Here is a 15,330-nt window from a genome sequence, read left to right as displayed (position 1 = left end):
GCCTAGGTTTTAAGTGGGCTCACCCGCCCCCCACCCGCCAGAATGGTAGCGTCTTGCCTCGCCCACCCCCAACACCCAGCCCACTAGAGCGGCACCACGCACTGCTGAGGGCAGGGGGGGCTCATCCCCGTGCTCTGCACAGCTCCACACCAGGACTACACGCCCCAGCATGCCCCGCGCAAAGGCCCCGCCAGGGAAAGCCGCGGAGCGGTGCAACGCATATCGGGAACTGTAGTCCCCGCCAAGTGGAGGGGCGCCCAGCTTGCTCCTCACCTGAGCTCCTCGGCCGTATACATCCCGAAGGAGATCCCGGCCAGCCGCCGCCACGGCACCTCTCGGGGCAGCGCCATGGCGAGCGGCCGCTCGCGGCGCTGTTAGTATCCCGGCCCGAGGTACTCACAGCTGCGCCACGCGGTGGTGGAGCGGCCGAGAAGAAAGAGGAGGGGCCGGAACATACCAAGTGCCGGGGGAGGGGGGGAAGGAATGGTATCTCCCCGAAGGAATGGTACCGCCCTTCCCGGCCTGCACTGTGCGGGGTGCCAAGATGGCGGTGCGGTGGTTGGGTGCTGTGTCGTGGCGGCAGGCGGGACAGGTCCGCGGACGGGGCCGTTTGCAGGCGCCCGATTCCGGGAGGGCGCAGACGGGCAGGTGCGGGTCGCGGCCTGGCGGCTCCAAGCGGGGAGCCGGGGACCCCGGCAGGGATGGTTGAGCAGTAGCGCATGCGCCACGAAGCTTGGGCGGTAGCGGCTGTTGTCGCAAGTTGCGCGGCTGGCCATGTGCGACTGGAGGCGGGGGAGGTTTGCGCATGCGTCCTGACGGCCCCGGGCGCGCTCCGAGGCCAGGCAGACCGGTCCCTATTACAGGAAGAGCCGAGTTCGAGACGCGGCTGGGGCTGTCGGTGGGACTTGAGCGTCTGCTACTCCCCTGGCTTCAGAGAGACCTGGTCGGCTGTGTGCAGCCGCTTTGAGAATGATGTGGTGCTCCCTGCAGCACCAGCTGGGTGATGTGAAGCAGGCTGGGGTGCTGTTCTGCCTGTAAGAAGAAATGCAAAAATCTTGAACTGTTGGTTCAGAGATGAAAAATACTTTTTTTTTTGAAAAGGCATCAACAAGCTTTTGGGCTCACACTCTTTATTGGGCTTAGGGAAAATTAAGGATAGTAAAAAGTCCCCATGGGTCGGAAATAAACTTCATTTTTGCACATGGGAGCTGAAGAGGGAAAATCTGTCCCTTGGGGTCCATGAGAGCATCTTTGTGAGTTGCTCTTTGCTGCATAGATCAAGCAGGATGTCTTCCTTAGTGGTGTCAGATGGCAGGCAGGGAGGCATAGAAATCTTTCTTGTTCAGCAATGAAGTCTGTAATCCAAAATCGGCTAGAATTCACCAAATTTGATCCCTTCTGCATGCAATTAGGCATGTGTAGGTTCCTGCAGGGTTAAAGCCAATGTGGAACCTGTGTCACCCCCACCCTGCAGCAAGGCCAGGGTTACAAGTCCATCCCTAAGCAGAAATAATTTGTTTAGACTGGAGCAGGTGTGACTCTGCTACATGTGACATGCATTACGCAATTTATTATGCAGTAAATTTCTACCTGCCACATCCAAAATAATGATTGCACCCCAGAAGTGACTCTCCAGCTATGAAAGGAGCCAGCCAGTTATCGAGTTTGTGCTTGAAAATGGAGGAACTTGAGAGCTGGTTTCTGTCTGGTTATGTTGAACACGTGGAAAGGCCTGTAGAGATTCGGTATGAATGGCTCTGCATTTAGATTGTGGCAGAAAACTAAGCGCAGTCGAGAGAGACCTGCAGTAGAGGATGGCTCTTCGTGTCTGTAGCAAGCCACCCACATCGGGCCTGAGCGCAAAGTGTCTACCCATCAACAGAGAGGAGAGCAGATAAAGATCCTACACCTGGGGTTTTCAGTCTGTTCATTTTCTGAGAGCTTTCTATTAGGTCTATGACAGTGTTCATCTGGCTTCTGTCTATAGATATATAGCTGTATATAGATATTCCAGCTTAAAGCTTTTGTTTACGTAGGCAGCATTGCCCTGCTGAATATGCAAAACAAATAAACAGACCTTGGGAAAAGTCTCTACAAAACCATGAGGCCAGTCTCTCCCTTCACTTTGCCTTCTGCTTTTGAACTTTATGAGTGTATTTTCAAGCTTCTTTGCTGCAGCCACAATGGCCAAAAACTTGCACAGTGCTTTTTTACCCCCCTAATTATTTGAGTCTCCTTTTAGTTGGCCAATTCTAGCAGCTAGAGCTTTAGGAAAAAAAACCTCAGACGTTGGCAACAGTTACTGACTATTGTTAATGCTCTAGTTCCTTGCTGCCTGTAAACTTGTTTTTGCAATGCATATTGATTTGTGTGTTCCTAAAAACCATTACAAAACTGGTTACCTTTGTTTTCCACAGGCTTTGTTCAGGAAGTGCATCACTTCAAAAGACTGTATCTGATCCAGAAGGTACAAGATATTCATTGAATATTTTTTCCAGCACTGCAAAAGACACTGTATGAGAGTTCAGCTAAATGCACATAAATTAAAGCTTATTACATTTGGCTGTCTTTGCACTGAAAATAAGAATCTGTTTTTAACTATTAACAGTTTAAAATGATGCATGTTTTGTTTGTAAGTTTCTTTCTGACAATGCTGTATTCAATATTGTTTCCTCAAGTTCCCAAAGAAGAAGTTGTAATTCCAAGAAGGAAAACATGGTGAGTGTTTATTTTCCAAATATAACCGAAGGCTAAAAACATTTATTCTAAGACCATTTTGCTGAACTTAGCTTGCTTCTGTAAGTTGCAGCGGTAGTTTGTAGGGTCAGAAGGGACCTGAGCAGGTCATTGAGTCTGACCCCCTGCCATGGCAGGAAAGAGTACTGGGGTCAAACAACCCCAGCAAGATGTTCATCTAGCTTTGTCTTAAAGACCCCCAAGGTAGGAGCCAGCACCACTTTGCTTGGAAGTTGGTTCCAGTTCCTAGCCGCCCTGACAGTGAAGTAACGCCTCCTGATGTCTAATCTCAATTTACCCTCTGCCAGCTTGTGACCGTTATTTCTAGTTGCTCCTGGTGGTGCTCGGGGGAACAGGGACTCCCCCAATGCCTGCTGGTCCCCTCTGACTAGTTTGTAACAGGCCACTAGATCCCCCCTCAGCCTTCTCTTGTGGAAGCTGAACAGGTTCAGGTCCCATAGACTCTCCTTCTAGGGCCTGCCCTGCTGCCCCTTGATCGTGCGAGTGGCCCTCCTCCGGACCCTTTCCGTGTTGTCTGCATCCGTCTTGAAATGCGGTGCCCAGGGACGCAGTACTCCAGCTGCGGCCTGACCAGTGTCACATAGAGGGGGAGAAGCACCTTCTTGGACCTGCTTGAGATGCATCTGTGGATGCATGACAAGGTGTGGTTGGCCTTCCTGACCGTGTCCCCACACTGCCGGCCCATGTTCATCTTGGCATCAATGATGACTCCAAGATCCTTTTCTGCCTCTGCACTGACAAGAAGGGAGTTCCCCAGCCTGTAGGTATGCTGCTGGTTCTTGTTCCCTATGCAGCACCTTGCACTTCTCAGTGTTGAATCCCATCCTGTTCTCATCCGCCCACCCGTGTAACCTGTCTAGGTCTGATTGCAGCCTATTCCTTCCTTCTAGCATGCCCACGTCCCCCCACATCGTAGTGTCATCAGCAGATTTGAACAGGGTGCTTTTTACCCCCTCATCCAAGTCGCTGATGAAGAAGAGAACAGGCCCGAGGACCGAGCCCTGGGGGACCCCACTGCCCACATCCCTCCAGGTCGAAAATGACCCAACCACTACCACTCTCTGGGTGCCCTCCAGCCAGTTAGCGACCCATTTGACTGCATTGGTGTCAACATCACAGTCCCCCAGTTTTTTAATAAGAATGGAGTGAGAGGCAGTGTCGAAGGCCTTCTGAAAGTCCAGGAAGACTATGTCCACTGCTACCCCTGCATCTAAGGATTTGGTGACCTGGTCGTAGAAGGCCACCAGGTTGGTCTGATAGGACCTGCCTCTAATGAACCCGTGTTGGTTGCCCAAGCATAACCTCCCCCGCTGGTCCCTCGTAGACATGTGCCAGGATAATTCTCTCAAAAAGCTTACCCAGGATTGAGATAGGACTAACTGGCCTATAGTTTCCCGGGTCCTCCTTCCTCCCTTTTTTGAAGATGGGAACCACGTTGGCCGTCCTCCACTCCTCTGGCACCACACCGGAGCACCACGAGTGCTCATAAAGCTGTGCCAGGGGTCCCACGATGACCTCAGCTAATTCATTCAGCACTCGGGGGTGGAGATCGTCCAGACCAGCTGATTTAAATACATCCAGTCCCTCCAGAAGTTCCCTGACTAGATCCTCCCTGACCCTTGGCCTAGGTGTGCCTCCCCAATGGGTCCTGGTAGGGGGGCTGATCCGGTCCCTGCTCAGGAAGATGGAGGCAAAGAAGTTGTTAAATAGGTTAGCTTTGTCCTGTGGTGTGACGACCAGATTTCCTAGCTTGTCTTGCAGGCGCCCCACGTTACCTGGAACCTTCTTTTTACCCCCTATGTATTTAAAAAAGGACTTCTTGTTGTCCTTGATCTGGTAAGCTAGTCCCAGTTCCATCTCCGCCTTCCTGACCACCCCCTTCCATCCCCAAGCAACTGCAGTATAGTCATCCCTGTTGATGGCCCCTCCCTTCCATTGGGTGTATGCCTCCCTTTTAGCTAGGAGACATTCTGGGATGCTTTTGGTGAGCCATGGAGTGTGAGCATGGAGTGTGGAGCAGTGACTCGTCATTGCTTTCTATTAGAGAATTCTTCATAGTTTCATAGTTTCATAGTAGCTAGAGTCGGAAGGGACCTAGGTAGATCATCTAGTCCGACCCCCTGCCTTGGCAGGAAAGAGCACCGGGGTCAGATGACCCCGGCAAGGTGCTCATCTAACTTCCTTTTAAAAATCCCCAGGCTAGGAGCCTGCACCACTTCCCCTGGAAGCCGGTTCCAGGCCCTAGCCGCCCTGACTGTGAAGTAGCACCTCCTAATATCTAATCTAAACTTACCCTCCGCCAGCTTGTGACCGTTATTCCTGGTCACTCCTGGCAGCGCACGGGGGAACAGGGACTCCCCCAATACCTGCTGATCCCCCCTGACCAGTTTGTAGCAGGCCACAAGGTCCCCCCTTAACCTTCTCTTGTGGAGGCTAAACAGGTTCAGGTCCCGTAGCCTCTCCTCATAAGGCCTGCCCTGCTGACCCCTGATCATATGAGTGGCCCTCCTCTGAACTCTTTCCATATCGTCCACGTCCCTCTTGAAGTGTGGCGCCCAGAACTGGACACAGTACTCCAGCTGCGGCCTGACCAGTGCCGCATAGAGGGGGAGGATCACCTCCCTGGACCTGCTCGAGATGCATCTGTGGATGCATGACAGGGTACGGTTGGCCTTCTTGACTGCCTCCCCACACTGCCGGCCCATGTTCATCGTGGAGTCAATGACGACTCCAAGATCTTTTTCCGTCTCCGTGCTGGCAAGAGGGGAGTTCCCCAACCTGTAAGTGTGGTGCCGGTTCTTCCTCCCCATGTGCAACACCCTGCACTTATCAGTGTTAAACCCCATTCTATTCTCATCTGCCCACCGTTGCAACCTGTCAAGGTCAGCTTGTAGCCTATTGCACCCTTCTAGTGCACCCACATCCCCCCACATCTTAGTGTCATCAGCAAACTTGAACAGGGTGCTTTCTACCCCGTCATCCAAGTCACTGATGAAGATGTTGAACAGTGCGGGCCCGAGGACCGAGCCCTGCGGAACCCCACTGCCCACGTCCTTCCAGGTCGAGAAGAACCCACCACTACCACTTGGTCTCTTCTGGAAAAAAGAGCTGTCACCCTCTGTCATTTTTGCATCAACTGTCATGGCGTTTCTCCTAAAAATAGAAATACAGGCAGTCCTCGGACTTACAACACAATTGGTTCCTGAAAACCGTGTCTTAAATCAAAGCGTTGTAACTCGGAACCAATTTTCTCATAAGAAACAATGTTATAAATGAGGGATTGGTTCCTGAATAGGCCCAATACCCTATTTTCACCAAAAATACCCCAGAATTTTGTACTCTTATCAATTATAGATGAGTCATATAGCTACATTAATGTATTTGTATTGTAAATAGCAATCGTATTGATTTGGAAGGACTTCTTTGAGGTGACTTTGTTGGACTTTTTGAAGGGTTCTTGGTTGGAGTCTTTTCAGCAGTCTTGGCTGCAGGTGTTTCTGGAGTCTTGTCTGCTTTCTTAAAGAAAGTGTCCATGGAAGTTTGGACAGATTTTCTCCAGAGAGATGGGTGACGCAGTGAACTTGTGGCATAGTGTCACATTGAATTAAGTGTTGTAAGTTGAGATTGACATCAGAGAGTTGAAACAGGGTGTCAGTTTATAAACATAAGTGTGAAATGTAACATGAAACGTCGTAAGTCAAGAACTACCTGTGATGTTATGGAAGTGTGTTAAAGATCCCATTTGTGACCCCCTTCCCACTGGGGATCAGAAGCTTCTTGAATACCTTCCCTCTGCACTTATCTATATGCTAACAGTAAAAACTTAAAAAAACAAGTTAGTATTGGAATGCATGAAGAAGAAAGTCACATGGGAAGACTGGACAAAGGGCTCTGTCTTTAGTAAGCCACTCCTTACCTTTCTTTTAAAGGACCATTTTAATGACCCTCTGTAACATCAGAGTTTGCTCCTTCATTACTTAGGTATCCTATGTACTAGATAGCCAAAGTTTACTGATCCTTTGGGGTGTCTGAGACTAAGAGGCAGTTCCATGTAGCTGAAGCAGATGTTGGTGTAAATGGAATAGATTAATGAAAACCAAGCAGCATGTATTTTTTGTGAGCCCTTGACTTGAAGAGCAGGTTATTCTGAAGGGGGTGTACTTACACGAAGATGTATGTTGTATCCGCTGCATTCTAGTTAATCTCTGGGGGCAAGGTGGCTGGAGTGCTGAGTAGTCCTGCTTGCTGTGCCACGTATCTAGAAGGGAGATACTCCAGGCACCAGTGTAGGTGAATCTGTTTAGTGATTCAGTGCCATAGCAACATACTACCAGACAAAGATTTGAGTATAGATCTCTGAGTTTTCAGGGCCTTGGAGTGCTGTGGGAAGAGAAAATATTTTGTCATTGAAACACAATGGTAACTGTAAGTAATGCTTATCAAAGCAGCTGATCAAAGAGGTGGTTTCTGTCAATTGGGGTCTGCGAAGGAATATTCTAGAAACTTTGCTCCCCATCATGCTCCTTCCCACCTTTTATATATTTTCCTGCACCAAACACACCACATACTTGTTCATCTGGTATCTCAAAGGCAGGGTACCTAGTTCTCAAAACTTGTCTAAATCTTTCCTAACGATGCAGTTGATTTAGCAAATGAGATCACCCACAAAAATCCTTGCCTCCTGCAAATTTCCTTGACTATCACAGCTATAGCACCACTCCCAAGTCTGCTGCTTCATCTGTTAAACTAAACTTTAATGCCTCCTTCCTCCAACTAAAAATGAAATATTATTCTAAACACTATTAGAGCATTGTTGACCTGAGCAGTGCAGTTTTGTTTAAAATATTGATCTTTGGGGAATTGTAGTGTTCTATATTAAATGTGAAAATGCATAGATGTTGAAAGCCTGTTCCACTCTAATGCAAAGCTCTTAAATTTAGGGATAAGCTGGCAGTTCTTCGAGCACTTGCATCTACAGTAAAACGTGTAAGTACTTCTTTTATGTATAATCAGGCTTATGCAGTTAGGTAGTGCTGTTTGTCTAACACATTAGCCTCTCACCCAGATCTCTGTTTTGGAAAGTGAGAAGTGGCATCCCAACTCCTATTTGAGAAAAACCTGTCACATCACATGGCACCCTTGGCAGCGTCCCTAGAAGGTATTAATTCCCTTAATGAAAGAGAAATTATTTCCTGACTGAAACAATAGCAGAAGCAAGATGCACGTACTGCTCTACCAATAGGTTGCTGGAATTTACCAAATAAAGTAGCTAATCTAGCAAATCTATACCCAAGCCTCCTGCTGCCCTGCAAAGGGCAGTCTTGCCTGTACTTCTCTTTATCATTCTTTTTCTTCAAATGTGATGCATGCACATTGCATGCATCATTGTTTCAGTAATACTAGACAAGTGATACAGTAAGAGTCCATGACACTGGTAATTTTGAATCCTTCGTGGTGCATGAGATAAGTGAAGAACCCATGGCTTGCCATCACCACATCTTTTAAGGACAAGTTGCCAGTGATTCTGGAGGCTTGGATAACCCATCAATTTTCAGGAAGCTGGATGGCGGGGGTAAGGAATGGACTCCATTGTAGCAGAGTAGTCATGGTACTCTTAAGGGCCGTGTCCACAATTGTGGCCATACAATATGTGGCACCACAGACCCATCTGCAGTACCACATATTCAGGCATTTCCCGCACTACTACCTTGCAGTGTGCGGTGGGGTTTTGGCCCCAGGAGATCCAGGGATCAAAAACCCCATGCAGAAAAAAAGTGGTGTGGCACATGCGGGGACAGTGCGTGCCATCCAAAACCAGAGCCTGACCGGCCAGAGCCACACTCAGCTGCCGGCAAGGCTCCCAGCTACAGGAGGACCACAGCTGCAGCTTCCCCAGGACCCCAGGTAAGGCAGCTGGGGCAGCAACTGCATGGTCCCAGCCTCCCCTACACCACCCAGGATAACCTGCCATGTGCTAGAGGGTGCGTGGCACAGGTGTTCCCCAAGGACAAGTAGCAACGGCACAAGATGTCCTGCTGCTAGTTGTCCCCAGGGAACAAAAGGTCTGCATTCATCTGGATGCAGCCAAGGAGTCTTTTCCTGGGCACACTTATGAAAACAGTCAGCTCCAGCTCCATCTCAACTTCTTACCATATAATGACATGTATGGATGATCTGGAGTAGTTTAGAACTGTTATTTTATACTGCACTGTATTGCTATGAGTCGCATACTTGTGGAAGTTTTAAAAAGGGGGGACATACAGCGTGTGCACCAATAAAGCATAGAGCCAGAGTTAATAATACTGCCCTGTACCTCGTGCAGCCATGGTTCATTTTCACTAATTATGCTATTTAATTGCTACATAGGTTAAGCTTCTAAAAGAGCCTCACTTGCATTTCTGCTTCTTGATCTATAACATTATAAACCAAGACATGCTGTGGGCATGAGTTTGTAAATAGGGGTCTGTCCTTTCTGAAAATTGAGCCAAATCCTGAGTGTATCCTCATTTTTCATAAACATCTGAGAATTGAGAAGACTTGTTATCCTGCAAAAGACTCAGTGTCTTGGAGTAATGAGACTCTTAGAGTTAACATTTAGTCTTCTTAAAATATTGTAATAGTCTCTGTATATTTATACATTTACTCCTGAGTTAAGACACTCTCACATTTCAGTGATTTCTGTTACTTAGGCTATGTGTCCTGGCACAGCTGATCTGCTTCACTGAAAGAAATGGGTGTTATCTGTTATCCCAGAGGGTCAGCCACCTGCTGCTCCTGGGAGCGATGGGCTCAATCCTTCTGAGTAACATCTCCCTGAACAGGGAAACCCAGGGTTTTGGGGGAGCAATCTTGTATGCCCTGTAGGGAAATTCTTTGGGGTACCTAGGATCTAGGCTGCATGCATTTTCCACCTTAAAACAAACGCATCTGCTACAAAATAGTGGCACAAATGAATACTACCTCTTGCCTTAGACACATTTTGGGGCATTTATGGTGTGACAGAGGGCTTTCACTTTGTGCTGCCGTAAGGCATTTGATGGCAGCGCAAAGGCCACATCAGTTTGCAACCTTAAATACACTTCTGCTTAGACTCCATTAAGTGGTGTTTGCAATAATTGATGGTGACTCTCTGATCGTACAAATCTACAATGCATCATTTTACAAAGGCTGTAAATCTTCTACATTATATCACTTGCTTTCTGCAGGATCCCACTGCAGTTCGTTATACGTTTCATGATGACACTTACCTTATTCCGAGAACCGCCTCAGAGCTCGTAAGTATTACGTTTTGAAGCTTTGACTTCCCTCCTCAGGCCAGAAGTAATTGTTTGTGTGTTTTTTAAATTGCAAAAGAATGTCCCGCTGGGCTTGAAACATGTTTAGAATTTTTTTTGCTCTTTGTATTTTCCCCACATTCTGTTGACTGTAAGGTGGAACTGGGCAAATCCAAGAGCAAATACTAACAAGCATACTTGGGCTCTTCTCCCGTCTCTGTTATACATTTGTTTGTTTACAACATTTGCCTCTTTCCCCTGCAGCGTTTATTTGCATTCAGTAAGGAGTCTGGAAAAAATGCTGCAAAATACATCATTAATGAATTTCCTCAATATTTTGAGAGAGATATTGCAGAGCCTCATATTCCGGTAAGCTTTCTGTTCTTGAAGTACTTACTACTTCTGCTTTGGTTGTTCAGTGACATGGGCTATAAGACTGTGAGACTAAAGGCAGTAGTTGTGAGCTTGATAGCATTCTGTCAATGGCTAAGCCTTAGAACTTGCCACTAAACAGTTGGTGACTAAGTCTGTGATTTCATGTGGACTTAATGGGGAAACACTTTTTCCAAAGCATCAAATAGCATCTGTGATCTAGTTCAGGTGTCAAGAGCCCAGAAAATGACTTGTACTGAGGTTGCTGCTGTTATGTTGCAGTTCTAATGATGCTAAGGGAGGGTGACACAATCATTTGGTGTTCTGGTGGATAGAGGGTTTGAAGTACCGTTCATCTTGTGCTTTTTGCTTTTAGTGTTTGATGCCTGAGAACCTTAAACCTCAGATTGAAGGAGTGAGTGAGGCAGCTCTTAAAGAACATATCCAGCTCAGGAAAGTAAGAGCTTCTGTGGACATATATGATCAGCTCCTGCAAGCAGGTACTCAAGCTGCCGTTTTGTAGCTGGCACTGACTGTATGCGTGCAAGTGTGTGTGTTTGCACCTGCATGCTCAGACTTAACAGGAAGCTGGCTTAAAGATAAAACACTGGGTTTCAGGAATGACTTGTTCTGATGAATTGATTCTCAGAAGCTTTCTTGTACTACTATTGGCAATCATGCTGATACCCTTTCAGTTGTGCCAGCTAGTCGGGAAACAGGTTTTTCCAATCAAGCAATCAGAGGGAATGGTGTTTGAAAAAGGATAGTCCAAAGGTGAGGCTTTTTACAAAGTGGTCCATAGAACAGAAAAGGGAGTGTACCTTGTTATTTAAAACGCTTTCTGGTTTAAGCTGTCTGAGCAATGTATCTTATGCTTCCCATCCAAAAATGATTATTGATCAATCTTCCAGGAAATTTCTCTTGTTCTCCCATGTTTTCAAATGCGCTTACCAACGTGTCACAATAAAACAAACTGAACTAACACAGCAGAGTTATCTGTACCCTGGTGAGCTCAGAGCATGTTTTACCCAGAACGGATTAGACCAAGTCTATGCTACAGATTTTGTCTACATAATGAGTTTTGTCACTGCTGTGACAGGTGCAATTTGTGACTGGCATAGCTGTGCCAGGGAAAGCCCCAAGTGTAGATGCATTTACGCTGGCAAAATCATAGCTTTGTTGCTATAAACTGCATCCTTCCTTAGTGCTGTGCCAGAATAGCATACCAGCCATGCATTCCTGCAACAAGGCTGGCCTCGCTAAGGAAGGCTAGTTTCTTAAATTCATGTTCAGTTTATGAGGGGAATCCTAGAATACAAAGCTTTTGAGGGAAGTGGAGATGTTGGCAAAACAAGCCCTGTCGACATAGCGTATCTGAACTTCTACAAAGCCTTTGATAGGATCCCTGCTGATATAGTATTTTGGCTTTCTCTGATTTAAAAAAATCCTCAATTTTCAGTTTAAAAAAAGTAACCCCAAAATCACATTTTTTGCATGATTAAAATGAAACACCACTATCTCTGTTTTTTGTGGTGTTTCATTTTAAGCATGGAAGAATGTGGATTTGATTTAAAAAGTAGCCAAAACCCAGTTTTTGGGGTTTTTTTATCAGAGAAAACCAGGATCCCTGCTTATCAGACACGCTTAATGAAGTTCAGTAGTCATGGGATTACACTCGTGGATTAGAAATTGGCTTAAAGAGAAAAATACAGAATGAGTATAAATGGTCAGAATTTGGGTTAGAAAGAAAGAAGGGTCTTCCAGGGTGTGTATTGGGACTGGTACTGTTTAACATTCATAAATGATCTGGAAAAGGGGTGTGTAGCAAGGTGGCCAAATTTGCAGATAACACACAGTTATTCACAAGTTGCCTTGTTCTTTACCACTTTGAAGAACTGCAGAAGGATCTGGCACTGTTGAGCAAATGAGCAACTAAATGGCAAGTGAAATGCAGTATAGATAAGTGAAGTGCTGCAAATGGGCAAAAATAACCCAAACTTATACCTACACTATGAAAGTTCTCTACATTAGCTATTACCATACAGGAAGGAGATCTGGGAATCACTGTGGGCAGGTCACTGAAAACATCAGCTTGGTGCTCAGCAGCTGTCAAAAAAGGCAAACTAAATGTTGGATATTATTCGGAAGGAAATTGTAAATAAACCAAAGTACCATTATGCCCTTCATAAATCCATGGTTCATCTACATCTTAAATACTGTGCATAGTTTTGGTCCTCAAAAAGGATATAGAAGAACTAGAGAAGGTCCAGAGAAAGGCAGTGAGGATGATTGGTGGTATGGAGGGGCTTTCGTATGAGGAAGGGCTTTTGTATGAGGAGAGACTGAAGAGGCTAGGCCCCTTCAGCATCCAGTTTAGAAAAGAGGTGCTGGAGAGGAAACATAAGGGTTTACAAAATACTGAAAAGTTAAAGAGAAAGTAAATAGGGATTTATTATTGACTATCACAATACAGGAGTCATAAAATGAAACTCGGGTAGTAAGCTTAAAACTAACAAAAAAGCTTCCCCCCTATCCCAGCGCACACACGGAGGATGCATCTACATGTGCTGCTAGCATGAAGCAATAAACTCGGGCACATACTACGCCAGTGTTTATTGCTCCCGGGCGCCACATTTGCACATGTGCCCAGGATGATGGTATTCCTACCTAGCTCAGTGTGCTGCAGAGCGGGCTGGCTGAGGCACAGGGGTGCTGTAGTGCAAGACAGGTCACCAGGCAGAAGCACCCTGCTGAAGCACCCTCTTGCCCCAACCAGCCTCATCAGCATCTACACTTTGTGTTGCTGTGGAGTTAATAACTTGACAAGTACTAACCTATGGCAGAGTTGATTAGTTTACTCTGTCCTAATAGCACTGCTCATGTAGACACTGAGACTTTACTGCAGCTCTAATTAGTCAGCTTCACAGTAAATGTCTTATGTAGATGTGCCCAGTGTGTAGCCATGAGTTCCACAGCAGTCAGTTCCAAGATGTTGTGAAAACTGACAGTTTAGTCCAGGGTGCTCAACTCCTAGCCCACAGAGCCATGGCTTCTGGCCCGCAGGACTCTGCTTGGGTTGGGAAACTTGGTGGCAAGGAAGCAGTGGCAATTAATACTGCGTCCCTTCTCTCTGCATGGCCAGATCAAGCCCTGCTGTGCCTGTCCTGTGCGCCAGATTGGACCTACCAGCCAGTCTAACTTGCAGATGGACCAGATGTGGCCCATCCAGCTCATGAGGCAAAAATGTTGAGCCAGATTCACAAAGGGATTGGACAAATTCATGAAGAAAAGGTGCATCCATAGCTATTGAGCATGAGAGTTGGGGGTATAGCCTCTGAATCAGAATTTCCTAGACCTTACATGCTGGAGCCTGTAAGTGGAAGAGAAACCGGGGAAAAGCCTTGGTCATACCCATTTCACTCTCTTTTGAATATCCACTCTCTGCCAGTGTGAGAGACTGGGTAGGATGGACCTATTGTCTGACCCAATAAATAGCAGTTCTTATGTGCTTGCCTCCCCAGCAGATGAAGAGAACTTCCTCACTTGTGTTGGAATTTGGTGGGTTTAAATGTTTTGATGGAAATCCTGTTCGTTCCTTCCTACATTTTATGATGCGGCAGGTCATAGGAGTCTTTCTGGAACCTGCTTGGCATTGTAGTGAAGTTGTTAATTTTACAGCAATTTTTGCTCGTCTCTTGGCTGCTAGCTGTAAGCCTTCCTCAGCAGTTAGTCAGCAAAACAGTCCTGTGCCCACTTTCTGAATAGTGCCAGTGGCATCAGAGCTATGGCTAAGAAGGCAGACGTGTTATTTCCTCACAGAAATGCTCTTCTAGGTTCATCCTTTCAGGCTGTAACTATGTAAGTCTACAGATGTTGCCTTCACTTTCACCTTTTCCTAGTCCTCCTAGTAGTCCAGGTGAGGGTATGGAAGCTATGATGCATTTTGGTGACAGTTATAAGCTTGACTTCATGTATCCATAGAATAAACAGTGTATCCTTGCCCTTATTGCTGCTTCTGCCTTTTTATTGCTTGCAGGAAATCCCGTATCTCTCAAGACAACGAACAGTCTTCTGGATCTCTTGTGTTTCTATGGAGACCAAGAACCTGTTAGAGATTACCTGCCTGAGAAAGAAATGTCAGAAGAATCAGAAGTATGAAAAATTTGTGACTGGCCATTTAATTGTTCTAGTTTAAGCCATAAGCATGCACTTGTGATGAGGAAAACATTGCTTATCTTCAGTACTTGGAACAGGAGTGAGATGCCGGGCAGATGCATGTATTGATACGCTATTTTATTGTACTTACAAAATCTTGTCCTATATATGATCTCCTACACGGTGGCCACCTTAAAGGCCGAACAGAGATCTCCAGGGCTTTGTCTAGACGTAGTTGAAACCATGTTAGTAAGAGCTTTAAACCATGTTGAGAGTCTAGTGAACTTTTTTTTTCCCCGTGATGGTCATGTTTCCAGAGGGTGTTATTGTAGTTACTGTACTGGAGTTATAGAGTATTGGCTGACTAACATGCATCCCAAAGTTGGGGCTCTTTGCCCCCACTAGTCAGAGGACCACAGTAGAGCACACTAGAGTTGCTAGTGTGGGTTTTAACCACAACCTGGCCGGAGTCCACAGTTCTGTTTTGCAGATGCTGTATTCAGAGGTGCTAAATGCTGTTGATCAGAGACAAGCGAGTGTTGTCCCACACAGGTTCTGCTACTCTGTCCTTGGCCGTGGGCTGGCTCAGGGGTGGGAAAGGGCAGAATAGGTCTTCATGTGGTTCTGTCCCACAGCCCAGCTCCCTCATCTGCTCGCCAGTTGTGGCACACAGGTTCCAGGACACACTTCCATGATCAAAACTTCCCCTTGCTCTGTACCCATTGAAGACATAGAGAGATCTTTTTCCTGTTGTTGGGTGGAATGGGCAGTG

At 46.5% G+C, this 15,330-nt stretch overlaps 2 protein-coding genes across 3 annotated transcripts in view; one reads left to right on the top strand and one right to left on the bottom strand.

Moving 5' to 3' along the window:
• POLR1A (RNA polymerase I subunit A) overlaps positions 1 to 412 on the bottom strand; it is a 71,125-nt gene extending 70,713 nt beyond the window's left edge. For both annotated transcript variants that reach the window (XM_090035348.1, XM_090035349.1), the window contains exon 1: positions 274 to 412. In XM_090035348.1, the coding sequence (XP_089891474.1) occupies positions 274 to 350 (77 nt within the window). In that variant the 5' untranslated portion in view covers positions 351 to 412. The remainder of the gene's footprint in view (positions 1 to 273) is intronic.
• Positions 413 to 491: 79 nt separating this feature from the next.
• PTCD3 (pentatricopeptide repeat domain 3) overlaps positions 492 to 15,330 on the top strand; it is a 37,595-nt gene continuing 22,756 nt past the window's right edge. The window contains exons 1-8 of the mRNA XM_090035350.1: positions 492 to 648; positions 2,418 to 2,467; positions 2,679 to 2,718; positions 7,698 to 7,743; positions 9,963 to 10,031; positions 10,296 to 10,400; positions 10,780 to 10,903; positions 14,440 to 14,555. Coding sequence (XP_089891476.1) covers positions 503 to 648; positions 2,418 to 2,467; positions 2,679 to 2,718; positions 7,698 to 7,743; positions 9,963 to 10,031; positions 10,296 to 10,400; positions 10,780 to 10,903; positions 14,440 to 14,555 — 696 coding nt within the window. The 5' untranslated portion in view covers positions 492 to 502. The remainder of the gene's footprint in view (positions 649 to 2,417; positions 2,468 to 2,678; positions 2,719 to 7,697; positions 7,744 to 9,962; positions 10,032 to 10,295; positions 10,401 to 10,779; positions 10,904 to 14,439; positions 14,556 to 15,330) is intronic.

This window comes from Crocodylus siamensis, chromosome 2 (genome assembly GCF_052110815.1).
Source record: "Crocodylus siamensis isolate JL-2025a chromosome 2, ASM5211081v1, whole genome shotgun sequence".
NCBI lineage: Eukaryota > Metazoa > Chordata > Crocodylia > Crocodylidae > Crocodylus > Crocodylus siamensis.
The sequence above is the reverse complement of the archived record's forward strand: the minus strand, read 5'-3'. Positions and strand labels throughout refer to the sequence as shown.